The sequence below is a fragment of the Schistocerca piceifrons genome, chromosome 1 (genome assembly GCF_021461385.2).
Source record: "Schistocerca piceifrons isolate TAMUIC-IGC-003096 chromosome 1, iqSchPice1.1, whole genome shotgun sequence".
In the NCBI taxonomy this organism is placed as follows: Eukaryota; Metazoa; Arthropoda; class Insecta; order Orthoptera; family Acrididae; genus Schistocerca; species Schistocerca piceifrons.
In genome coordinates this window covers 481,261,913-481,289,884 of record NC_060138.1, presented here as the reverse complement: position 1 = coordinate 481,289,884, position 27,972 = coordinate 481,261,913, and the positions used below count along the sequence as shown (strand labels likewise).

Sequence of the window (27,972 nt, the reverse complement as noted above, 5' to 3'; positions counted from 1 at the left end):
GGACTTTTGTTCGTAGTAATATTAATTTATTGCGTATGTTACATAAGTGTATGGTCTACAGTTTTGGGTCATTCCAGATCATTGTACGTCAAGATTGAGTTTTATATCGTGGCTGTTGTTTACCGTTGTATCGTCTCACCAATAAGTGCCTAGGCGTGACATGAGGAAATTAGTCTTTTAATTAGACTATAATTAGCAAGAATGAGGAAGGTCATTGTCAAGTAGGAGATACTCGAATTATTGTCGGAAAAGTCTCTTGAAATATTTGAAGTTGTTCTGGATACCAGCTTGTAGTTCCACCAGATTCTGTCGTGTTTTACGGGCTTGCGATACTTGGTGGGACATTCCCTGGTAAATCACTACCCACTCGTATATAGAGATACAATAAGAGAGATTAGAAATGTTAATGGAAGCGATCCGGTTCGAAGTTCGCTAGAGAAAAAAAAAGCGTATCAATACATTGATCAGGCTATTATTGTTGCATTGTTGTGAAATCATCTCCCATTGATTGTGCGTTATGAATGTCTGTTGCTGGTTACAGACAGTTCTTATTTCTGATCTGATGTGTAGTAGTAGAGTGTACTTTTAATAGCACAGTGAAATTTGCAGAAAACTGTCACTAAGCTCAGCATCATCAGAGTAGAGCGCCTTCACACAGGAGTGCCCCATGGATCAGTTCTGGACCCCGTACCTCTTATTTTTGTTAACGACATACGTCTTTGTACAGAATATTGTAAATTCGCTGTCTTTGCTCTTGACACGACGGTACATATTTATAATTCATTAGACAAACCTGAGCTGTAAGTTAATAAAGTTTTTAGAGGGAAATTGTGAACATGTTTAACATAAATGCTCTTTCTGTTAAGTATAGTAAAACATGTTTGATTTAGTTTTATAGGTCTGTGACCTCTAAAGATGAAGGAAACAGGAGCAGACATCTAGGATTGATATTTCAAAACTCCTGTGCTGAAATGTGGATAGCAATCTAAAACAGTGAAACCACACCCTGGAAAATATCAAATTAGCTTGTTGTGGTTATTTTCATACGATTATGACATATGAAATCATGTTTTGAAGAAATTAGCTCCTGGTTGAAGAAGTGCTTTATGCACAGAAAAGAGGCATAAGAATTATGAGCAGAGTCCACTCCAAAGTCTTATGCAGAAGTCTTATTAAGGAACACAAAAGCCTTGCATTCACTGCACAATTTATATTCTTCATGATGTTTTTCACAAGAAAAAAGGCTCATTTGAAATCAGATAGTGCACATCATAATCACAATATTAGGAGAAAGGATTATACACTATGGGAATACAGACATGGGTATGGCACAGGATGAGGTCAGTTTCAGTGGCTGTAAGAGTATTAATGCCCTTTCACCTCAAATTGTTTAGTGGATGATGAGCTCTTTAGGGTCATTTTACACTAGTGTACGGTTCCGTGAGCCACAATGTCTGTAGTACAAACACATGGATACATTCCCAGATCCTTATTTGTGTACATGTTACTTTCATAAGTGTAAACACATTTAAATAGGCTTATATTTTTGTGTAATATAACCTAGCTTGTAGTTATCCTAGTATAAAATAGTTTTACTATTTGCATAATACCATACAATATACAACAAACTGGTAAAACTGACATGTTCCACATTCTATGATATGTTCATACTATGGATCATCAGAACATGAAATAAATAAAAGAAAACAAAACACTATGCATGGAAGCAGAGCCACTTGCTGTCTGGTAGGTGTCATTGATCAGGCATTCTCCTATCCTTAAGACTTATTTCAGAGTACCCTAACTAAGAATGGAGCTAAATATGTCACTGTCCACAGTTGCATCGTCAATACACTAAATACAAAACAATTAGCAATGTTAAGTTTGTCATATTTGATTAGTTGTAAATTCTTTTGCTATGGATGGTGATGGAAAAATTGCCAGATTATTGAAATCTCTTCCGTTTTTCAGCTTCAAGCAATCAAAATGAGTTGTTGGTGTTGTCAGTTTTGTGTTTTGGATGTCCCTTAATATTGATGCCCTGCTTGGGCTGACAATTGAATTTTAAGAAAGTAGATGTAACTTATGTATGAAATGAAATATATATTGTGCCAAATTGTTCATATATTGCACACACTCTTCCTGTTGGCCCTCCATGTTAATGTCTAGCTGTCCTGTGAGATCTCATTACAACTATAAACAATGTGTGTGTCATGTTGAGATGGACAATGTTGCTACTTGGTTGTAAATAGGTAACCATCATACGTAAAGTACTGATCGCATTTTATGAAATTTCTTACTGTTCCTATCAATCTGATGTAAGTGTAACCAAATGCAAATAGAAAATATTTAGGTTCGTATACCAGGTAGAAGCACTGCCCTTCCATGAGTACACAATCTGACAAACATTAATTTGCTCTGTGAAAGGAACATCTAAATGAATGAGATTAAGGCACTGTATCATTTAAGCCATCTTAGAGCTGCATTTCATTGAAGAGTAGGGGTTTGGCACTTGTTAATTCCTTACAAGCTAATGCTATAGGCAATGCAGCATTTTTTCATGAATAGCTCCGAGGGAGGAAATTTGCACTGGATCATTTGGTCAGAAAAGGATATGAGCTGCTGAATAATGTTAAAGTTGGGTGATTGTGCTGTCCACATCACATGTTTCGGGACTAGTGTAGCAGGGGATACTACCCGTCGGCTTTGGACAATGACGTCACAAGTCGCCAAACGAGAAGCGATTCTTCTTAGTGTTGTAGCTCCCTTCAGTAGCTGATAAGTGTTTTTTGGCTTTTTAAAAAAAAATCTCACGAGACAGAATAAACAGATCCACTTTATTAAGCAATCAGTAAAAAAACAAAACTGAAACATAACAGCAAAAGCGAAAATGGTAAACTGCTCTCGGGCGACTTGTGACGTCATTGTCCAAAGCCGACGGGTTGTATCCCCTGCTACACTAGACCCCATGTTTCAATTCTCACAATTATTTTTAAAATGCTCCCTGAGCAAACTTAGCAAGTCTTGATTGGAACTTTGCCATTTTGGAAATTAGATTCCATTTTATGATTAATATCTGTAGCATTGGAGTTACACAGTTACTTACATGTTCATTCAATCTCTGAGCACAATGCAATCTTGAGTTTAGTAGAATGAACAGTGGATCATCACAACAGAAAAGCCATGTCATCAAAGAACAACATACATGTTTAATGTTAGAAAGGAGGCTTCATGTTTTATATGTGTTAGCGTTAAAATCATAGCTAACACGTGGTTCAAGAATCATGAAAGAAGGTTGTATACATGGAAGAAGCCTGGAGATACTGACAGGTTTCAGATAGATTATATAATGGTAAAACAGAGATTTAGGAACCAGGTTTTAAATTGTAAGACATTTCCAGGGGCAGATGTGGATTCGGACCACAATTTATTGGTTATGACCTGTAGATTAAAACTGAAGAAACTGCAAAAAGGTGGGAATTTAAGGAGATGGGACCCGGATAAACTGACTAAACCAGAAGTTGTACAGAGTTTCAGGGAGAGCATAAGGGAACAATTGACAGGAATGGGGAAAAGAAATACAGTAGAAGAAGAATGGGTAGCTCTGAGGGATGAAGTAGTGAAGGCAGCAGAGGATCAAGTAGGTAAAAAGACGAGGGCCAGTAGAAATCCTTGGGTAACAGAAGAAGTATTGAATTTAATTGATGAAAGGAGGAAATATAAAAACGCAGTAAATGAAGCAGGCAAAAAGGAATACAAACGTCTCAAAAATGAGATCGACAGGAAGTGCAAAATGGCTAGCAGACAAATGTAAGGATGTAGAGACTTATCTCACTAGGGGTAAGATAGATACTGCCTACAGGAAAATTAAAGAGACCTTCAGAGAAAAGAGAACCACATGTATGAATATCAAAAGCTCAGATGGAAACCCAGTTCTAAGCAAAGAAGGGAAAGCAGAAAGGTGGAAGGAGTATATAGAGGGTCTATACAAGGGCGATGTACTTGAGGACAATATTATGGAAATGGAAGAGGATGTAGATGAAATGGGAGATATAATACTGCGTGAAGAGTTTGACAGAGCACTGAAAGACCTGAGTCGAAACAAGGCCCCGGGAGTAGACCACATTCCATTAGAACTACTGACAGCCTTGGGAGAGCCAGTCCTGACAAAACTCTACCATCTGGTGAGCAAGATGTATGAAACAGGCGAAATACCCTCAGACTTCAAGAAGAATATAATAATTCCAATCCCAAAGAAAGCAGGTGTTGACAAATGTGAAAATTACCGAACTATCAGTTTAATAAGTTACGACTGCAAAATACTAACGCGGACTCTTTACAGATGAATGGAAAAACTAGTAGAAGCCGACCTCGGGGAAGATCAGTTTGGATTCCATAGAAATGTTGGGACACGTGAGGCAATACTGACCCTACAACTTATCTTAGAAGCTAGATTAAGGAAAGGCAAACCTACGTTTCTAGCATTTGCGGACTTAGATAAAGCTTTTGACAATGTTGACTGGAATACGCTCTTTCAAATTCTGAAGGTGGCAGGGGTAAAATACAGGGAGCAAAAGGCTATTTACAATTTGTACAGAAACCAGATGGCAGTTATAGGAGTCAAGGGGCATGAAGGGGAGGCAGTGGTTGGGAAGGGAGCGAGACAGCATTGTAATCTCTCCCCGATGTTATTCAATCTGTATATTGAGCAAGCCGTGAAGGAAACAAAAGAAAAATTTGGAGTAGGTATTAAAATCCATGGAGAAGAAATAAAAACTTTGAGGTTCGCCGATGACATTGTAATTCTGCCAGAGACAGCAAAGGACTTGGAAGAGCAGTTGATTGGAATGGACAGTGTCTTGAAAGGAGGATATAAGATGAACATCAACAAAAGCAAAGAGAGGATAATGGAATGTAGTCGAATTAAGTCGGGTGATGCTGAGGGAATAGATTAGGAAATGAGACACTTAAAGTAGTAAAGGAATTTTGCTATTTGGGGAGCAAAATAACTGATGATGGTCGAAGAAGAGAAATTTGTTAACATCGAGTATAGATTTAAGTGTCAGGAAATCATTTCTGAAAGTATTTGTATGGAGTGTAGCCATGTATGGAAGTGAAACATGGACGATAAATAGTTTGGACAAGAAGAGAATAGAAGCTTTTGAAATGTGGTGCTACAGAAGAATGCTGTAGATTAGACGGGTAGATCACATAACTAATGAGGAAGTATTGAATTGGATTGGGGAGAAGAGAAGTTTGTGGCACAACTTGACTAGAAGAAGGGATCGGTTGGTAGGACATGTCCTGAGGCATCAAGGGATCACCAATTTAGTATTGGAGGGCAGCGTGGAGGGTAAAAATCGTTGAGGGAGACCAAGAGATGAATACACTAAGCAGATTCAGAAGGATGTAGGCTGCAGTAGGTACTGGGAGATGAAGAAGCTTGCACAGGATAGAGTAGCATGGAGAGCTGCAGCAAACCAGTCTCAGGACTGAAGACAACAACAACAACAGCGTTAAAATAAATTTGCTCCAACTAATTATGTTCTAACCATCTAAATTTCATCAAAGTCAGGTAGATGAACATCACATAATATGTCTGACTTGTTTTGTAGACGAATATGTACTTCACTCTATACCATTCTGTTGACCCCTACCTTTACTATATGGACAGTTTTAACACAGGAATAACTAATGTTAACTCATAGCAAAAATGCTCTAATATATGGGTGTTCCCTTCCTTTCTGTGAGTTTTATTTTGTACAGTCCCACTTAAAATTAAGTGAAATGGTGCATTACATAAGGCCCTGGATTTACATTCTACAAAAAATGGAAGGAAGAAAGAGAGAATAACAGTATTAATCATTAGAAATAATTGTTTTTAACATCCCATCAATGAGGATCATCAGAGACAGCGCACAAGTTCGGATTGGACACAGTAGGAAAGGAAATTGCCATATTTCACTGAAAGGAATCTGTCAGAGTCTTAACAAATGACACCATGGGAAACCTAAATCTGGAAGAGAATTTGAACCCTCTTTCTCAAAAAAACCACAGAGCCACCTTGCTTCGCAACTCCAGAGGAGTTGAGTCAGGTTTCGTTTTTTCGTAGATTCCAAAAGTTTAATTTTTATTATGCTTGACACAAACAAAACACTGTCTCACACAAATCAAATATTCTCCACCAACACTCAACAGTCACAACTCTTTTACCAGCCACCATGCTGCTTGTTTCTGTCAAAGCCACCTCATTCTACACAAGCATCCCCAATACCAATGGCCTTGCCACCACTGGACACTATATTTCCCAACTCTTCGCTCACACCATACCTGTAACAACCTTCCTGATCACCATGACTAACTATATCCTCACCCACAATTACTTCTCCTTTCAAGACATCACCTACAACCAAATGTGCAGCACAGCTGGGGCACCTGCATGGCATCATTCTTTCCAACTTTTTTCTGGGCCGTCTAGAGCAACCCTATGTAGCCTCCCAGAATCCCAAACACCTCACCAAGTTCAGATTCATTGATGGCATTTTTATTGCAGCATTATAAAATACCTATCTTGCATATTACTCCTCTTATGCATTCACACTTTTTTGCCAGTGCATCTACAGTTTTTTTAAACTGTATGACAAACTTTTTACCAAAGTGTCTGACAAACTTTTTACCAAAATGTCTGAGACTGTCAATTTCTACCAGGTCCTCTTAATTTGCAGAAATTGTCCTGGCAATTTTTATCCTTACTCAAAATCAGGTCCAGTTGAATGGAATGGAATGGATGTTCATTTCTAGTAATGTTGTACTGACTAACTTAATTTCTAGGCATTAATTGCCAGTGCGTAAGGAGAGATGTCATACAGCAAATGTCTGAAAAAATGAGGAGAAGTGATGAATATACTTTCGAAAATCTCGATTCCTGGTTCCATCAAAATGGACAAAAACTGAATGTAACTAGGTAATGCAATTTGAAATTAAATCAAAAGTAAATTTCAAAGCTCAGGAAATGTCAAGATCTTAAGTCTAAATCTTGACAAAAATTTAAATTTGAAGTTACATTTAGACTGCTTAGAAAGTAAATTAAATAGCATAGCATTTGTAAAGTAAATTTTATCAGATGCCACAAACATGTACACAAGAAAAATAATTTATCCGACCTGTTACTTTGAATTGGATTTTTGCTATAATGTTCTGGAGGAATTCATAAATGTTGTGAGGCTCCTAGAATTCCAAAGAAAATAGTTACAAACATGTGCATTGCCAACAGGTATCTTGTTGTTAAACAAGTCTTGGTTCACCGAAGAGATTACTTGCAGAAGTGCCCTTGTTGCATTGCATGCCGGTATTGGAAATACCTATGCAGGGTTAAATCTGACTTTGGCACAGAAAGGGGTAAATTATGCTGCCACAAAAGTCTTTGGTCACCTACCAAACAGCATCAAAAGCCGGACAGATAGCCAACCAACATTTAAAAATAAATTAAAAGAATTTCTAGATGACAACTCCTTCTACTCATTGGCTGAATTTTTAGATATAAATTAAGGGAGGGGAAAAAAAAACAACTTAAACATTAGTGTCATGCAATATTTTGTGTAATGTAATATCTTGTGCAGACATCTTTTATTAACCTGACACGTTCCACATCATTACAAAGTGTTGTATTCATGATCTATGGAACAAGTATTAATCTAATCTAATCTAATCTACTTGTGTAATAAAAAGTGGTAGCAGAATTTGCTGAATCACAAGTCAGTGTTACGAAAAGGGAGATTTTTGCTACTCATCATTTAGTGGAAATGTTGAGTCACTGACAGACACTGTAAAAAGAATGCTAAACTTTTTGTTGTGCCTGTCTGCGACTCAGCATTTCTGCTATATGGTGAGTAGCAGTCTCTCATTTTCATAATATTGCTATTATTCTGTAAAGGATTTTCCATAGTTTGAATCATAAGTCAGTTGTTGGTAGCCAGTTAGAATGCTCATTCATAATTTTCTGTGGATAGTAAATAAAGTTTACTGGTACTTTGTTCTATTAGGTTAGAATTTAACCACTTCATTGGAATTTTCGGTAAAATCTGAAATAAGACATACAAGTAGGTTACTGCAATGGTGAACATATATCTCGGGCTACGCTACACGTCAGTCTATTACAGCAGCCATATTTTCCTGTTGAGATTCTATGACTTTTGTCAGCTTACTAGCAAATTGTCACATTCTAACCTAGCCTAGATCTCGAGCTATGCTTCAGGTCAGTATGTCCAGCTTCCTTCCATTCACATTCGCTGGCCTCTTTAACTTACAGCGAGATTGTCACATACCAACCTAACCTAGGCCTTGGGCTTTGCTACAAGTCAGTCTGACAAAACAACTAGGTTTTTTTCTCGTTTGTGTTAAAAACAAGTGTAATCAATTTGCATCTTATTCTGAAAGAGATCACTGGCTACCATATACTATCATTGAATTGGCTATAACCAAAGTCAGAATTGCCACCATCAATACACAACACACGATCTATGAACAACGAAAGTTTATTTTTATTTATCAGTAGTAAGTATTGTACAGCTGTTGTATCACAGTAATGTGTATAAAATAGTATAACATTTTTGTATTTCTCTCAAAATTTTCTACTGTAAATCTCGACATGTCCCTTATATAACAAATCAAATGATTTCAAAATTGTACCAAATTAAATGAATAAACCGCATATCAGTCAGTTGTTTTGTGTCCAATTTTAGGGATATGTTTATTCATAAGACTCTGCTTTGGCTTCAAACCCAAGATAGTGTTTGAACAGACAAGGATTGTGACTCTCACTTCAAACTGCTGTGACCTTATAATTAGGGGAGCTGTTGAAATTAAACTGTGTGACAGCAGTGTTGAGGCAATGATAAGTCTGTCATTTAAGTGCTTGTAATGTTTTTCATTGTTCTGTTTCCACAAGTTTTTATCAATATACAAATTATGAGAAGATGATGATGATGATGTCGTTAATACAGTCAAGTAGTCACACTTTGTTCAGTAGATGCTAATTAACATTAGATGTTCACTGTATACTTGACTAAGATGTATGGTACTCCCCAGAAACAGCACACCTTCTGTGATACTGATGCCAACATATGCATCTACATTTATACTCTGCAAACCACCATAAGGTACATGGCCAACCCAAGAAATTCACTAGGCCTATTTATTTACATTAGTGATCACCACCGCCACCACGTTTATGTTAATCCTGGGAACTTTGTTATTATAGTGTACAGATCTGTACATATTCTGTTTCCTTTATTGTGAAGTAATGATATTCCTTGTTGTTTCGTTTGTGTGTTCAGTACTCATCACTTTCCAGCCTGGTAGAATCATTTGTTGTTTTAGGTGATAGCCCAGTCTTAGATATTGTTATGATGATTTTCCTATTTTATGCTTCAAAATAGGGCGTAGAAGTTAGAATTTTTCAATCCACGATTAGTGTGCATTCTTTTATTTAATATTGAGCAGCTAGCTTGTGCGGTATACCTGTAACAATGCTTCTAATTGGCTAGCATGTTTTGTTCATGAAAGTCTAAGAATTTATCTATGAAATCAGCCCTCAGAAATTTTACAAACTCTTCTTTTAATGTTGAGGCTTTAACTCCATAGAATAGAGTAGACAGGTAAAAGTCTAGATCGTGGCCAGTGGCGTACTTACATGTTTCATGCTGCATTATTGCCAGCACTAGCCATGAGGTATAAAGGGAAGGAGCCTATGCCGCCATTGTGAAAGCAGCGGACAGACAATGGCAGCGGACAGACAGTGTTTCGAAGGAATACTGTCATGTCCCCATGTCAATATATCACAATCTCATAAATCTTAACACATTCAGAAAACATAAGCAAATAAGAGTATTTTGACAACCAAGATTATTAATGTAATTTTGAGCTGTGCTGTAGGGTCCCATCCTACCCACGACCTCATTGTGACCTATTCGGAAGAAGCACATGTGACTACAACTGTTGTAATGCAACCTGACCCAAGCCGTGGGTTAAGCTACATATCAGTATATCACCACAACCAGGTACTCACGACCAAGCTGTCATATTCCACCCTAACCACAACCTAGTAATTCATGATGCACTCAGAAAAAAATCAAATATTTGTAACAATGCAAATTATGAATATAAATTTTGATCATTTCACATGCGCTGCTTTTAAGTCCCAAGGTAACCACACATTCGTAATTGATGACATATTCAGAAAAGGTCAAATATTTGTGACAACGGTGAAAAAGAGAATGGTGTCTCTTTCAGGCTGGATATCCATTGCTTCTTTCCTCACTTCTCATTGGCTAGATGAATATATCATACTAGTGGCTACGCAAAACTGATGCGTTGTGACCTATGAGCAGTAGAGAAACACCACTATGACTGCTGCTGGCTTGGGTCTAGACTTCAGCCAAGTAGACCATACATGTTCTCTCTCTCTCTTCGTGTGTGTGTGTGTGTGTGTGTGTGTGTGTGTGTGTGTGTGTGTGTGTGTGTGTGTCAGTTCGACACACTTCAGTTTCACCATTTCTCTGCCTTCCAAATGAGTTGAGTGCAACAGTACACCAATGGATAACATCTTATTAAACGAAACTTACTAGGGGTGGCCCAAGGAAGGGATTCTTCAAACTAACAAAAGGAAACTACCAGTCATAACAACACTTTGGTTCATTGCCAGTAAGACATCAAACAAAATGATTTACATACTAATATCAAGCATATAAACATTTAAAAAGTGGACAATGGATAGCAAATACGAATTATTGCTTTGGCACAGGTGGGTGGACTCAATGAAACTATATTACATATACAGCCAGTGACTGCGAAAAGGCTATTGATTTACAGAAGTATCCCTGGAAAAGCAAGAATGAACACCATTTCTTTTGCTTAAGTGCTTGATGAGTGCAACTAGCTGGCTGTGAATGTAAAATTTGGGCATTGAAACTCTGATGAAAATTAAGTAGCTTTGCTTCCCACTCGCCTTGGTGGCCGCATTGACAGCTGCAGTAGTAGCAGATGGAATTTCTTAGTCCAGCTTGGCCTCTGTACTTGTCTCTAAGTTGGAGACACCTATCTCTGCAGATATCTTCTAAGGCTGCTTAAAGTGAAGGGCATTGTCGACCGCGTGCCTGAAGCAAGTCTATTCTTCGATATCTCTGCCACAAGTGTCTCCTTCAATGTCCGTGCAACAAATTTTCTCTGACATTCCTCTATGACACTTAGCTGGTTCTACCAGCATCAGAATCTCACTGGGTAACTGCAACAGACATTGCACATTCTGATTAATAATAATTTTTATACACAATTTCATACTCTTAGAGATTTTGTCATGGTTAAACGATAATGATGTGGCATGGGAAAGAAGGCAGAAAATATGTCCCACAGCATTACAGATTTCAAGCCATGACCAATCAAAAGCCTTGCGTGTAGGCATGCATTGGACATCTTGCTTTCTGCCAAAATAGTTATTGTGAGCCTATCGCACTTACCCAGATTTTTCCTGCACAGCAGCTTCCACAGTCTGGAGTCTCACTCAAAATGTAACTCTGATCTGAATTTGCTTTTATCCTTAGTTAGGATTCACATACCGTACTTTCTTTCACTCCTGGCAATGATTTGTTCAGACCTCCACTTTGGCATTTGAGGTTCCTCTTTTTCTTCTTCTTCTTCTTCCTTCCTGTGCACTCTTGAAGGCCGGCCCACACGTCTGACACGTAATGGATGACTGGGTAACGCGTAATTCCCAGCCCCTGGTCAACAGGTAGTGTTCGCACGTATCTCCTGGTACAGGCCAGGCCCAGGGAGGGGTGATTGCCTTAGCTACAACCTTCCCAAATTGCCGATCGGTCCCTCTTGTCAGGTGTTCAGGAGGTGTGAACAATCACCTAAGGCGGGTGTGCCCCCTTGTGAAGAGAGCCTCCCAGTTGGACAGAGCGTGCCATCAGAGATACTAGCAATTATGGGGATTTTCTTGCAATGAGCCAATCATCTTCACAATCAGCGTCTACGAAACATAAACAGAATGAGGCTAACAATTCAAAGACACTTCCAGCTGCACCATGTTTACTTCTGGTGTCACGTACTGAAGACAGTCAGTCCTTCGCCACAGTAAATCCATTTATTATTCAGAAAGGTGTTGATGCAGTTGCCGGGCCTGTGAAATCCTGCTCTCATGTATGGCATGGCACTTTGCTTTTGAAGACTACTTCTGATTCTCAAGCACAACTGCTTGCCACCTTGCTTCTCCATGGCTATCCTGTTCGTATCTGGGGCCATAGAACTCTGAATTCTTCCCATGGTGTTATTTACATTAGGCTGCTCAACGGTCTGACTGGGGCCGAAATCCAGTCTTACCTCTCTGATCAGAGTGTCATTGCCATACATCGGATGATGAGAAAGGTAGATCCCTCCTTAGTGCCCACCCGCACTCTTTTTCTTACCTTTGATACAGTGGTGCTTCCGTCCAAGATGAAAGCAGGCTATGAAATTATCACAGTCCGACATACATTCTGAACCCAGTGTGCTGCTACCAGTGTCATCGATTCAACCACAATAGGATCTCTTGTTGACACCCAGCCAAATGTGTAACCTCTGGTAGGGATGCACACGAGGGCAATTGTTCGCCGCCTCCTCCCCGCTGTATCAACTGCAATGGCGGCCACGCCGCCTCCTCTCGGGATTGTCCCATGTATCTTGATGAGTGGGCTGTCGAGGAGATCTGGGTAAAAGAAAAAGTGCTTTACCCAGTCGCTCACAAGTTATTGTCTGGTCGCAAACCCTGCCGGAAAGGACAGAAGGAGTGCTCCCATGAAGACTTCATGTGTCCCTTCAGCCAAAAACCACCTGAAGTCTTCCTCTAACAGGAAAGGCTCAAAGATGGTGTTGCCACGTAATACCTTAGCCTGGCCAGCCTCTGTGTTGCTGGTGCACACCTCCAACCGTTTTTCTGCATTGGACTCCACAGACCGACAGCACAAGCAAGCCGATGCTTCTGTGGACCCCATGAAGCAGGATCCTCCTGCTTCTGTGCCCTTTAGCAGCTGCTGAGGTGACACCCCTTCATCTCTTCCTGATCGTGACTCTCCTCCAATGGACCGTTCATGGCCTTCGATCCCACAAAGAGGATTTATGGTTGCTTTTAGCATGGCAGTGTTCTCTTGTACTCTGCCTTGAGCAAACAAAATTGCCACCTCACGACTGCTTTGAGCTTTCACATTTCTTCCCGGTTCATTTTGACCTTCCCCTTGAGGTCAGCATTCCATCTTATGGGGTCATCATGCAGCTGATACGGGATGACGTTCATAGTCAACCCATCTCCCAGACTACCCATCTTCAAGCTTTTGCAGTTCCCCATTTTCTTCCTCACCTGACTTCTTCCCTCTGTACCATTTATGTCCTTCCGTCATTTGATGTTACCAGGGCAGACTTCCTTCAGCTTATTGGGCAGCTACTTCCCCCATTTCTGCTACTCGGTGACTTTAATGTGCATCATCCCCTTTGGGGTTCTCCCAGAACCTATCAGAGAGGTGCCCTCTTGGCTGATATTCTTAATTAACTCAACCTCTTCTGCCTTAACACTGGAGCACCCATATTCCTTTCTGACTCTTCACACACCTATTCCCATTTGGATCTATCCTTCTGCACTGCCAAGCTTGCCCATTGTCTTGAGTGGTCTGTTCTTTCTGACACATACTCGAGCGACCATTTCCCATGTGCTATCCATTTGCTGACTCCTACCCCACCTGCATGCACACCCAAATGGCAGCTTACTAAGGCTGACTGGCGGCTTTACTCCCTCTTGACAACCTTCAAAGAACAGGATTTCCCCAGTTATGACGACCATGTGGAATACCTCACAAATGTTATCCTTATGCTGCAGAACATTCCATTCCTCGCACTTTGTCTTTATACCACACTTTGTCCCAGTTCCTTGGTAGACTGAGGCATGCCGTGATGCAGTTCGCGTACGGAGGCATGCTCTCTGCAACTTTAACCATCATCCTATGGCGGCAGACTGCATTCATTGTAAACAGATGCATGCGAAATGTCGTCATGTTCTTTGGGAAAGCAAAAAAGCTTGCTGGATTTCATTCACTAGTCCTTTTAACAGTTCATCCCCTTTCTCTGTCGTGTGGACCAACTTCTGACAGCTGTCTGGGACCAAGATCCATTCGCCAATTTCCGGCCTGAAAGTAGCAGGTGATATTATCGTGGATGCTATTGCTATCTCCAACACTTTGGGCCACCGATTTGTGGAGAGTTCGAGCTCTTCCCACTATCACCCTGCCTTCCTCCATCAGAAGCGAGTGGAGGAGGCTCGGGTGATACCCTTTTCTCAGAATCGTGAGTGCTACAATGGCACCTTTACTATGAGGGAGCTAGATCATTCTCTCAGTTCATCCTAATCCTCCGCCCCAGGGCCAGACGCCATCCACATTCAGATGTTGCAGCACCTCTCTCTTGTGGGCAAGCACTTTCTACTTAACACATACAACCGCATCTGGGCAGAGGGCACATTTCCCGGATGTTGGTGTGAAGCCACCGTCATGCCCATACCTAAGCCCGGTAAGTACAAAAACCTTCCTTCTAGCTACCACCCCATCTCTCTCACCAGTTGCATTTGTGAGGTGATGGAACCTATGATTCGTGCCCAGCTGGTATGGTGGCTCGAGTCTTGCAAGTTACTAACGACGACTACATAGTGTGGATTTAGAGTGCAGTGTTCTGCAGTTGACCATCTCGTTACTTTGTCCATCCGTGCCTTGAATGGTTTTCTATGGAAATCCCAGACTGTGGCTGTGTTTTTCAATTTGGAAAGGGCCTACGACACCTTACGTGCGACTTACACGCGGGGCTTCCATGGCCGCCTGCCCTTTTTCCTTCAGGAAATTTTAAAAGACACGAGCTTTCAATATGTGTATGGGTCCTGCCTTGTCGGACACCTGTATCCAGGATAACTATGTGCCTCAGGGTTCCATCCTGAGCGTCATTCTCTTTGCTGTCGCCATTAGCCCTATAATGGCCTGTCTCCTGCCGGGCATCTCCGGCTCCCTTTTTGTTGACGATTTTGCCATTTATTGCTGTTCTACATGGACATGTCTCACTGAGCGGCATCTTCAGCGATGTCTTGATTGTCTTTACTCCTGGAGCATCAACAGTGGCATTCGTTTTTCCACTGCCAAATCCGTCTCTATGAATTTCTGGTGGCGCAAATGGTTCCTCCGAGCATCTTTACATCTTGGGCCTGTTGCCCTTCCATTTGTTAAAACTATGAAGTTCCTGGGGCTCATGCTTAATAGGAAACACTCTTGGTCCTCCCATGTGTCTTAACTGGCAGCCCACTGTACGCAGTCCCTCAATGTCCTGTACCCTCAGTGGTACTTCCTGGGGTGCCGATCGAACCACCCTCCTCCATTTGTGTTGGTCTATTGTCGGTTCAAAACTCGACTATGGGTGCTCTCTTTATGCGTCTGCACATCCATATCTCTTAAGTCATCACAATACTATCCACCATCGTGGCATCTGTTTGGCCACTGGTGTCTTTTACACTAGCCCAGTTGACAGTCTGTATGCTGCAACTGCTGAACTACCACTACCCTCCTCCATGACTTTCTCCTCAGCAGGTATGCATGCCGTTTGTCTGACACGTGTTGCCACCCATCCTATGCCTCCTGCTTCAATGATTACTTTGAGCGCTAGTATGGGGGCGCCCTCTTCTCTGTTACCTCCTGGAGTCCACTTTCAGCCCTTGCTACGGCAGTTTAACTTCACACTACCTGAAACTTCACCGCCTTGGCTTCGTGAAGTGGCCCGTGTTACCCTTGGCCTTCATTCACGTCCTAAGGACACTACTGTAGCTGCCTTCAGTTTCACGACCTTCACACGGAATTTTGCGGAAGTACCTTTTTGTACACTGATGGTTCTTGGACTGACCGTGGTGTCTGGTGTGCCTTCGTCATTGGCACCCATGTCTTTAGATATTGGCTTTCGTCTCAGTGCTCAGTATTCACAGCCGAGCTCTTTGCCCTGTATCAGGCCACGGAGTACGTTTGGCAACACACACTTTTCAATTGTGTCCTCTAATCAGACTCTCTCAGCACCCTTCAAATTCCATGTGCACTGTACACTGTCCATCGCTTAGTGCAATGGGTCCAGGAAAACTGTCACTTGCTCACTCTTGGTGGAGCCACTGTGCCAGGAAACAAAGCTGCAGCCCTCGTACCTCAGCCAACTAGTTTAAAAATTCCCTCCAATGATCTCTGTGTTGCTGTCTGTCAGGAGGTGGTATCCCATTGGCATCACCATTGGTCCTTTCTTCAAGGGAAAGAGTTCAGGATTATTAAGCCTCTCCCAGCATCTAGGACAACTTCCTCTCGACCCTCCTGCCGGGAAGAAGTCGTTTTAACTCGGTTGCGTATTGGGCACTGCCCTTTTAGCCATCTACGTTTGATAAGTGGCGCTCCCCCACCACTTTGTACACATTGTGCCCAAGTTTTAACTGGCCGCCGCTTCCTGATGGAACGTCCATTTCTTTTTTTTTACCGTTAATTGGCATCTTACCCATCATCTTTGCCTCTCCCGCTTGGGTTTGCCGGCTGAGTTACCGGCCGTTTTAGCAAATGAAGCGCGGGCTGTTGACCACATTTTACTTTAACCGTCAAAGCAATATGGCAAAGGTGAAGACGATTTAATTTTTGGTTTTGGACCTCTGTTTCTGTATGGTGCCTTTAGTAACCCTTTCTCCATATCCCTGTTTTTAGCTGTCTTCTCTTATGTCAATTGGGATTGATGTTTAGTAATTTTTTTAACTCCTCTCTGTTTTTGTGTTCTATAGCTTTGACGTGGGTGCATATGACCCCAGTTGTTTTTGTGCCCTAAAACAAAACAAACAAACAATGATTTGTTAGTGTGAGGAATGCTACAATGCATTGTATTACAGAGTGCATGTTTAACTGTAGGTTCCCTTACAACTGCATTGAGAAATCAGTTCAGAATTTCAAGGAAGGGAAAGGCATACTGCCTACAATAGGCCTTTGCCTTGTAAAGCACAGTGGCATTTAAACCAACCTTCAGAGTGAGGACAGCTTTATCTATTTTTATGTCAGTATAAGGGTTCATTAGACCACTGTAGTATGTGATGCCCATGATGTCTGATGGATATTTTTGCATTTTGTGAAACTAGTTCTATGATATAAGAGTAATCAACATGACTCTCACTTTTCCAGGGTGCCCAAAATGTCTTTGTATCCATCACTTGAGGATATGAAAGTCGATCAGATGGCAAGGGTGAGTGACACTGAAAATATGTTAATATTAGCAGTTTAGCTAGTACATACTTGTACAGACAGAAGTGTTAAATGTATTTATTTTTGCTTCAAACGGTTTGTTTCAGGCCCAGTATCAAGCCGTAACAGAATACGCTCCACCGCCACCAGCTACCACTATGCCCTTGCCATACAGTGTGTCCCCATCTGCACCTGCTTCTTTCGGCACCACACTGTATCCAACACTAAATGAATTCATGGGATTGGAATTGTCTCAAGAAGTAATTGCACAAAATATGCCTGAATATGCTATTGCTGTACCTCCACCGGTAATTAAAATTTATCTTGTTGTATTGACTGTAACACATAATATGTGACCACTCGGAATATTATGTGCTTATTTACCCCCCCCCCCCCCCCCCCCCCTTTTTTTTTTAAAGAGAGAAGTAGCTGTTCCATCTGCAACAGGAGGTCCTCTTTCTGGTATGATTGCACCACTGTCAGGTCAGTCGTTGGGTTTAAAAAGAGCACAGGTCACCCATGGAGTTAGGGAGGTATGTAACAACAATTTTTATCTTTTCTGATTGTAATATGTATGCTTGTGTACAACATGAGGCACACAATGTATAAATGATCGTTTTCTTCTTCAGTTGCCTTAAATCATTAACAGCTTTTTGAATATTCTTGTCCCATATTGGATTGTCGTTTAAATTTTGGATTGTAATTATTTGAGCTGCTAGTAAAGGATAGCATGTGAAGAAAAGAGAACTTTTATTGTGACTGTAATATGTTGGTGTCACTGAATCGGAGGAAGTGGTAATTATTCAGATATTGCATTTATTTTAAGCTCCAGAACACACAGTTGTTGAACATTACCTCAGACCAACATATTGTCCTCAAATATATGTGTAAATGTTTGATATTGTCTTGACTAATTTTGAGTTTAAATGGGATCTGAACACATGAACAATCAAACAGAACTGTCCACCTCGAGGACACCTAGAATATGTTAGCTGAGTATGCTTTACATCTTGCATTAAGAAACTTGAATGTCTGCTATACTTTGTAGTCCAATTTGGATTCTGCCACCAAGCACTGGTTAGTTTCCCTAAACACCAGAGACAGAATCTTGCTCTCTAACATATCCTCCTGTCTTGATACTCTCCTTGACTAAACCTTCATTAAACAATCCCCCTGGCAGAATTTCGTTATTTATTCAATTATTTATTTATTTTTGTATTCATTCTGTCGCTTCTCTCATCTTGAACTAAAGCTAGCACAGTGCTTATTAGTGTTCCCTACTACCTCACTCTGGCATCTTACCCATCATCTTAGCCTCTCCTTGTTGTTCCCCGAAACCTAGAATCTGAGTGAATTCTCCTATAACACCCTCAACACCCAACCAAAACTTCTTTTTCCCCTGAAGAATGAACGTAATAGATTCCAAAAACTGGGATGGGTATTTCATACTTGGTTTCTGTTGATAGTACATATTAGAAATGATGCTTTCTGAAGGTGATTAGTGCCAGGCAGTCTATGTTCTTGTAATTTCTAATTGTATTTTAATAATTTTTTCTGTCATTACGTGCAGCTATAAGCGGCATTGATTATATTTCAAGAATATAAAACTTCATTTTTCTCAAACCAGACATAAAGCTTTGTTTTTCAGACTTTCAAGTTTAAGATGAATGTCGTTCTGTGCATTGTAAACTGTATTAAAACATACAATGAGTGTCACCAGTCACTATTAATTGCATCCTTTTAATATGAGACCTTTAAGTAAGATTCCTACTCACCAGATAGTGGAGATGCTGAGTCGCAGAAAGGCACAACAAAAATACTGTCAGAATGTTAGCTTTCGGCCAACAAGGCCTTTTTTCAAAAATAGACTACCCCCCCCCCCCCCCCCGCTCTCTCTCTCTCTCTCTCTCTCTCTCTCTCTCTCTCACTCACTCCGTACACACATGACCACAGTCTCTGGCAGCTCGTGTGTGTGTGTGTGTGTGTGTGTGTGTGTGTGTGTGTGTGTGTGTGTGTGTGTGTGTGTGTGTGTCTATTTTTGACAAAGGCGTACTTGGCCAAAAGCTAATGTTCCAACAGTCTTTTTGTTCTGCCTTTCTGCAACTCAGCATCTCCACAATATGGCGAGTAACAACTATTCTTTTCATTATATTGTTACATTCCATCCTGGATTTTCCATTGTTTGATTAAATAAGATTCCAAAATGTAAAGTGCAATACTTAATCTCATTGTGTCTAGCTTTAATTTTATTTTGTGCAGCAGATTCTAGATTTTCTTTTTCTATCCTACAGCTTACATTGTGCAAGGATTCAGCAGGAAAAGTGGGAGTCCGTGTCAAAGCAATTGATAAAGGAGTTTTTGTGTGCCTAGTAACAAAAGGCTCTCCTGCAGCACTTGCTGGACTTAGATTTGGTGATCAGATTTTGCAGATAAATGGTACAATTGTTGCAGGATTTTCAATGGATCAAGTCCATGATCTGTTCCGCAAAAGCCCAGTTAATGGCATATCTGTTGTTGTAAGAGATAGGTAAGTGTGTAATGCGTTATTTTACAAAAAGTATTCTTCTTTAATGTATACTGTCTTTTGACATGTATCAGCAGGACTGTCTCCACTTTAGTGTGTTCTGAGCATCTCCATTAATCCTTTTCCATTTTCATGTTGTGCAGCATTACAACTCATCTTCTTCCTGCTCCTCTCTCCTGTACAAACTTATCCTCTTGCTGACAATTTCTTACCAGTCTAGATTTCCTCAGTCTAATAATTTTCACTGGTTTTTGTTTCTCTCTTATTATTAGAAGTCCTTAATTTGTCATTGTCACTCCATTCAAGTTTTAGAATTTTTTGTGTAAGACCACATATCAAAACCATTCACATTTTTTCCTTTTTATTTTTTAGTTTGCTGCTATAGAATACTACACTCCAAGCAAAACATGGGATGAAGTTTATCCCTTAATTCCCTCAGAATTCTGTTTGCTGCCGGCTGTTCTACACTTGTCCTCATTCCACACTCCTTTTTTCCCATTTTTATGATCCTCTCCATCATAAATTGTATTTCTTGCTTTTAGCCAATATTGCTTGATCGTCTGCATGCTTAATTATCTTTATCCTTCCTCCTTTTACTGTCATGCCTCCGTCAATCCTATTTGCACACTATTTCTTGCGGTCTCCTTTCCTTGTGATAAGTGTACAGAACTGTTGCACTTACATCCACATTTGTACGATTTCTTTGCAATTCACAATTAAGTGTCTAGCAGAGGGTTCATTGCACAACCTGAAAGCTATTTCTCTACCATTCCCCTCTCAGCAGCCTTTTCAGTAGTTGCAAGGGCAACAGTCTGGATGATTGACTGATCTGGCCTTGTAACAATAACCAAAACGGCCTTGCTGTGCTGGTACTGCGAACGGCTGAAAGCAAGGGGAAACTACAGCCATAATTTTTCCCGAGGGCATGCAGCTTTACTGTATGATTAAATGATGATGGCGTCCTCTTGGGTAAAATATTCCGGAGGTAAAATAGTCCCCCATTCGGATCTCCGGGCGGGGACTACTCAAGAGGATGTCGTTATCAGGAGAAAGAAAACTGGCTTTCTACGGATTGGAGCGTGGAATGTCAGATCCCTTAATCGGGCAGGTAGGTTAGAAAATTTAAAAAGGGAAATGGATAGGTTAAAGTTAGATATAGTGGGAATTAGTGAAGTTCGGTGACAGGAGGAACAAGACTTCTGGTCAGGTGACTACAGGGTTATAAACACAAAATCAAATAGGGGTAATGCAGGAGTAGGTTTAATAATGAATAGGAAAATAGGAATGCAGGTAAGCTACTAAAAACAGCATAGTGAACGCATTATTGTGGCCAAGATAGATACGAAGCCCACACCTACTACAGTAGTACAAGTTTATATGCCAACTAACTCTGCAGATGACGAAGACATTGAAGAAATGTATGATGAAATAAAAGAAATTATTCAGATAGTGAAGGGAGATGAAAATTTAATAGTCATGGGTGACTGGAATTAGAGTGTAGGAAAAGGGAGAGAAGGAAACGTAGTAGGTGAATATGGATTGGGGCTAAGAAATGAAAGAGGAAGCCGCCTGGTAGAATTTTGCACAGAGCACAACATAATCATAGCTAACACGTAGTTTAAGAACCATGAAAGAAGGTTGTATACATGGAAGAACCCTGGAGATACTAAAAGGTATCAGATAGATTATATAATGGTAAGACAGAGATTTAGGAACCAGGTTTTAAATTGTAAGACATTTCCAGGGGCAGATGTGGACTCTGACCACAATCTATTGGTTATGACCTGTAGATTAAAACTGAAGAAACTGAAAAAAGGTGGGTATTTAAGGAGATGGGACCTGGATAAACTGAAAGAACCAGAGGTTGTACAGAGTTTCAGGGAGAGTATAAGGGAACAATTGACAGGAATGGGGGAAAGAAATACAGTAGAAGAAGAATGGGTAGCTTTGAGGGATGAAGTAGTGAAGGCAGCAGAGGATCAAGTAGGTAAAAAGACGAGGCCTAGTAGAAATCCTTGGGTAACAGAAGAAATATTGAATTTAATTGATGAAAGGAGAAAATATAAAAATGCAGTAAATGAAGCAGGCAAAAAGGAATACAAACGTCTCAAAAATGAGATCGACAGGAAGTGCAAAATGGCTAGCAGACAAATGTAAGGATGTAGAGACTTATTTCACTAGGGGTAAGATAGATACTGCCTACAGGAAAATTAAAGAGACCTTCAGAGAAAAGAGAACCACATGTATGAATATCAAAAGCTCAGATGGAAACCCAGTTCTAAGCAAAGAAGGGAAAGCAGAAAGGTGGAAGGAGTATATAGAGGGTCTATACAAGGGCGATGTACTTGAGGACAATATTATTGAAATGGAACAGGATGTAGATGAAGATGAAATGGGAGATACGATACTGCGTGAAGAGTTTGACAGAGCTCTGAAAGACATGAGTCGAAACAAGGCCCCGGGAGTAGACAACATTCCGTTGGAACTACTGACGGCCTTGGGAGAGCCAGTCCTGACAAAACTCTACCATCTGGTGAGCAAGATGTATGAAACAGGCGAAATACCCTCAGACTTCAAGAAGAATATAATAATTCCAATCCCAAAGAAAGCAGGTGTTGACAGATGTGAAAATTACTGAACAATCAGTTTAATAAGCCACAGCTGCAAAATACTAACACGAATTCTTTACAGACGAATGGAAAAACTAGTAGAAGCCAACCTCGGGGAGCATCAGTTTGGATTCCGTAGAAACACTGGAACACGTGAGGCAATACTGACCTTACGACTTATCTTAGAAGAAAGATTAAGGAAAGGCAAACCTACATTTCTAGCATTTGTAGACTTAGAGAAAGCTTTTGACAATGTTGACTGGAATACGCTCTTTCAAATTCTGAAGGCGGCAGGGGTAAAGTACAGGGAGCAAAAGGCTATTTACAATTTGTACAGAAACCAGATGGCAGTTATAAGAGTCGAGGAACATGAAAGGGAAGCTGTGGTTGGGAAGGGAGTAAGACAGGGTTGTAGTCTCTCCCCGATGTTATTCAATCTGTATATTGAGCAAGCAGTAAAGGAAACAAAAGAAAAATTTGGAGTAGGTATTAAAATCCATGGAGAAGAAATAAAAACGTTGAGGTTCGCCGATGATATTGTAATTCTGACATTGACAGCAAAGGACTTGGAAGAGCAGTTGATTGGAATGGACAGTGTCTTGAAAGGAGGATATAAGATGAACATCAACAAAAGCAAAACGTGGATAATGGAATGTAGTCGAGTTAACTTGGGTGATGCTGAGGGAATTAGATTAGGAAATGAGACACTTAAAGTAGTAAAGGAGTTTTGCTGTTTGGGGAGCAAAATAACTGATGATGGTCGAAGTAGAGAGGATATAAAATGTAGACTGGCAATTGCAAGGAAAGTGTTTGTGAAGAAGAGAAATTTGTTAACATCGAGTATAGATTTAAGAGTGAGGAAGTCATTTCTGAAAGTATTTGTATGGAGTGTAGCCATGTATGGAAGTGAAACATGGACAATAAATAGTTTGGACAAGAAGAGAATAGAAGCTTTTGAAATGTGGTGCTACAGAAGAATGCTGAAGATTAGATGGGTAGACCACATAACTAATGAGGAAGTATTGAATAGGATTGGGGAGAAGAGAAGTTTGTGGCACAACTTGACCAGAAGAAGGGATCAGTTGGTAGGACATGTTCTGAGGCATCAAGGGATCACCAATTTAGTATTGGAGGGCAGCGTGGAGGGTAAAAATCGTAGAGGGAGACCAAGAGATGAATACACTAAGCAGATTCAGAAGGATGTAGGTTGCAGTAGGTACTGGGAGATGAAGAAGCTTGCGCAGGATAGAGTAGCATGGAGAGCTGCATCAAACCAGTCTCGGGACTGAAGACCACAACAACAACCACCCCTCTCGAATAGTGTGCGGGAAAAACAAACACTTAAATTTTTGCCTGTGTGCTCTGATTTCTCTTTGTTATGATTATTATTTCTGTGTATGTAGGTGGCTGCCAACAAAATATTTTCACATTTGGAGGAGAAAGTTGAAAATTGAAATTTCATGAGAAGAGCATACCACAATGAAAAATGCCAATGTTTTAATGATTTCCACCCCAATTCAAGTATAATATCTGTGGCACTCTCTCCCCCATTTTGCAATACAAAAAATGAGCTGCCCTTCTCAGAACTTTTTTGACTTGCCCTGTCAATCCTATCTGATGCGGATGCCGCACCATGCAAGAGTATTCCATTAGAGATTGGATAATAGGGTGTATATGACCCGGGACAACTGGGAGATACAGGAAAGACCTGGGAATTTTTTCATCTGGGAGAAAACCGGGAGAAACATGGTAATTTTTTAGAATTCTGGGAATTTTTCATTGTTTTAGTTTTCAGTTAATTTTTTATAAATTTGACTGGTAAGAACGAATACTCTAACAATGTCTATTTCTGTATCCCGCTACTGCAGAATAATACTGCAGCAACAAAAGATGAATGAGAGAATAAAACTTAATTTGCAAAGTAAGTGCGCCACATAAATACACACAGAGCTCATACAAGCATCCGCCAACAGCAAAATGTGTGAAAGGCTTTAGGAAGACTATGCAATGCTCCTTAACAACAAATTACCTCTGATGAGCGTGATGTCACACAACTGTTTGCATTAGATTCATTTGAGCAGTTACGAGTGATTCATTTCAGCCGTTACGAGCGGGCTCATGCGCATGTGCAGTTGAGTCGCATATGAGTAGTACCTTCTCCCGCTTCTGGCTACAGAAATGCCTCTGTTGACTGTGTAAGCAGCAAACCAGGTATCTGAATCTGAACTGGGCGGCAATTTCGAGGGGGGGGGGGGGGGGGGGCAATTCATATACTTGAGGAAAAATATAGTGCCTAGCATCTAGTGCATGTTGGTCTTTCGATTATTTAGATGGTTTCGAAATGCATCCCTATTGGTTTTTGAACACATTCCAAGTTGATTTCTGAATGAATTATAAATTGATATTTGAATGCGAGCATAGTGTACGTGATGTCTCTGCCAGAGAAATGCGTCTAGAAACAAACTTTCCTGCAGACAAAAGGGGGCGGGGCTATACAACCAGAGCGGAAGAAAGCCGAATGGGTGAATGCCAACTGCTGTTTGTTTATGTGATTGATTGGGTATACGAATGGTCAGTGTTGTTATAATTAATAGCTAAGTCCATAGATTCAGACTACCAGAGTGGAAATAAACGACAACAGGAATAACGGGGAAGAAAGATCACGTATTATCTTCCCGGTGTATGGAAGAAAATGAAATTTTGACAGAAAATTTTTGACCAGATCGCTATCGAGAAAGGGCAAGTTGTACAGTCCCTGGCTAGCAGCCACTTAAGTTCTATTCTGGGAGTAGCACGGAAAACGCGTAGTATGAACACATAACAACTTCTAACTGGAGAATAATTGCTGGATAACTAAATCGGTGATTCTGTCAGGTTGGTTGGTTTGTGGGATTGAAGGGACCAGACTGCGACAGTCATTGGTCCCATTCTGTCAGGGTTAGTAGAGTTAACCTGAGAATGAGTTTTGTCTGTGATAGGAATAGTTACAGAATTAGTGATGAGAAGATGGTTTGTTAGAACAAGGAAGGAGAAGAAACGGGGATATCACTCAAATTATGGAAGAATATGACGATTCCACATTTATACAAAAATTTCATACTACTACTTTTCAATCTCATGCTTGAGAAACTGGAGCATATGAATGAAATGTGAAACTATTTCCTAACATAAACCTTTTTGCTTGTAATAGGCCAAATAGGCATTTCATATTGGTACTTCGCGAATTATATCCTATCGTATTATAAAAATGACCATTATTACCAAAGCAGTCTCACTTATTTGGTGTGGGTTACAATTGCTGCAATATTAGAAAGGCCTATTTTCTTTTATCTAGTAGACAGTGACAAAATAGACGTAATCAAATTGAGAAACCACACCAGTCTTGGGTACTACTTGTATTAACAGCTTTTACAGTATTAGTGAACGACATTTCGATTTTTCGTGTAGCAAAACATTAGATGAATTTTGATGAGGTAATAGATTCTTTCGTAGCATGGAAAGCACGCCATGTAAAGCGATAGCAAGATCAGAAAAAATGCCAGGAGCTAAGGACTGAATAAATGTGTTGCTTGTCTTTTGTCTATACTGGTTTTATGTATCAATACGAGAGAAGGAAAGTTGCTAGTCACCATATAGCGGAGATGCTGAGTCGCAGTAGGCACAATAAAAAGATTCACACAATCATAGCTTTCGGCCATTAAGACCTTTGTCAGCAGTACACACACACACAAACACACACACACACACACACACACACACACACACACACACACACACACACACACACACGCTCACGCAAACGCAACTTGCACACACGTCTGCAGTCTCAGAGAGCTGCAACTACACTGCGAGCAGCAGCACCAGTGCATATTTAGAAGACTGCTCGTCACTGCAGATGTGATGACCATGGGTGTCTAGGCTGTATGGAAGGGTCATCTTGGATGGAACGGGTGTCAGCTGTCAGCAACTCCCAAATTCAACCATGCAGGACTAGTTAAAGACCTTCTCTCCTTCTCCAGGTCCCTATGGTGGAAACACTTTTTCGTGACCAATCCTACCAATCAGACTCAACCAAAGACCAATATTGAACCTTGCCTAAATCAGTTCACTCCTCCATCCAACCGTGATCCACTCCCACTGCCTCCAAACCAACCCCTATTAACTTTCCAGAATTTCTTATTCTTGAACCTTACCTCACCATGATTTCCCAAATCCCTCAACATGCATACTAACCTTACATCCCCAGAAAAACCGCAGTCCACCATCTAAAAACTGATCCCCATCTTATAATCCTACCTACAGACAAAGGCTCCACCACTGTTGTTTGGAACCGCAAGGATTACGTGGCAGGACGACTCCGTCAGCTGTCAGAAACTTCCACCTGCAAACCATGCCACAGTGATCCCATTCCAGCAATCCAGCAGGATCTCCAGTCACTACTCAAATCCTTAGGCCCGTCCCAGAACCTCTCCCCAGAGTCCATCTCTCTACTTACCCCTACCACTCCCCTCACTCCCACCTTCTACTTGCTTCCTGAAGTCCATAAACCCAACCACCCAGGATGCCCCATTGTGGCTGGTTACTGTGCCCCCACTGAGAGAATCTCTGCTCTCGTAGACCAACACCTTTGACCTATTACCCGGAACCTATCCTCCTATATAAAAGATACCAACCATTTCCTCGACTGACTCTCCACAGTTCCTTTCCCTTTAGCACACGGTGCCCTGCTCGTCACTATTTATGGCACCTCCCTGTAAACTAACATTCCTAATGCCCATGGCCTTACTGCTATCGAACTCTACCTTTCCAGACGCCCTATGTATTCCAGACCAACAACCTCCTTCCTAGTCCCCATGACCAACTATATCCTCACCCACAATTACTTCTCCTTTGAAGGCATTACCTACAAACAAATCCTTGGTACAGCTGTGGGCACCTGCATGGCACCATCCAATGCTAACCTATTCATGGGCCATCTAGAGCAATCCTTCCTAAAAACCCAGGATCCTAAACCCCTCACCTGGTTCAGATTCATTGATGACATCTTTGCTATCTGGATTGAAGGTGAGGACATGTTATTCACATTCCTCCAGAACCTCAACAACTTCTCCTCCATTTGCTTCACCTGGTCCTACTCAACCCAACAAGCCACCTTCCTAGATGTTGACCTCCACCTCAGAGAAGGCTACATAAATACCTCCGTCCATATCAAACCTACTAACTACCAGCAATACCTCCACTTCGACAGCTGCCACCCGTTCCATACCAAGAAGTCCCGTCCATACAGCCTAGTCACCCATGGTCATCGCATCTGCAGTGATGAGCAGTCCTTCTCTAAATATACCGAGGGTCTCACTGAAGCCTTCACTGACCGTAATTATCCTCCCATCCATATACAAAAACAAATCTCCCATGCTTTATCTTTCCAGTTTCCCACCACCTGCCAAAGTTCCACAGTCTGACCACAGAGGAGCATTCCCCTTGTAACTCAGTACCATCAGGGACTGGAGCAACTGAATTACATTCTCCG

General features: G+C 40.9%; 1 protein-coding gene across 1 annotated transcript in view; it reads left to right on the top strand.

Moving 5' to 3' along the window:
* LOC124795087 (syntenin-1-like) overlaps positions 1 to 27,972 on the top strand; it is a 48,246-nt gene that overhangs the window by 579 nt on the left and 19,695 nt on the right. The window contains exons 2-5 of the mRNA XM_047258916.1: positions 17,250 to 17,310; positions 17,417 to 17,617; positions 17,729 to 17,842; positions 19,601 to 19,836. Coding sequence (XP_047114872.1) covers positions 17,260 to 17,310; positions 17,417 to 17,617; positions 17,729 to 17,842; positions 19,601 to 19,836 — 602 coding nt within the window. The 5' untranslated portion in view covers positions 17,250 to 17,259. The remainder of the gene's footprint in view (positions 1 to 17,249; positions 17,311 to 17,416; positions 17,618 to 17,728; positions 17,843 to 19,600; positions 19,837 to 27,972) is intronic.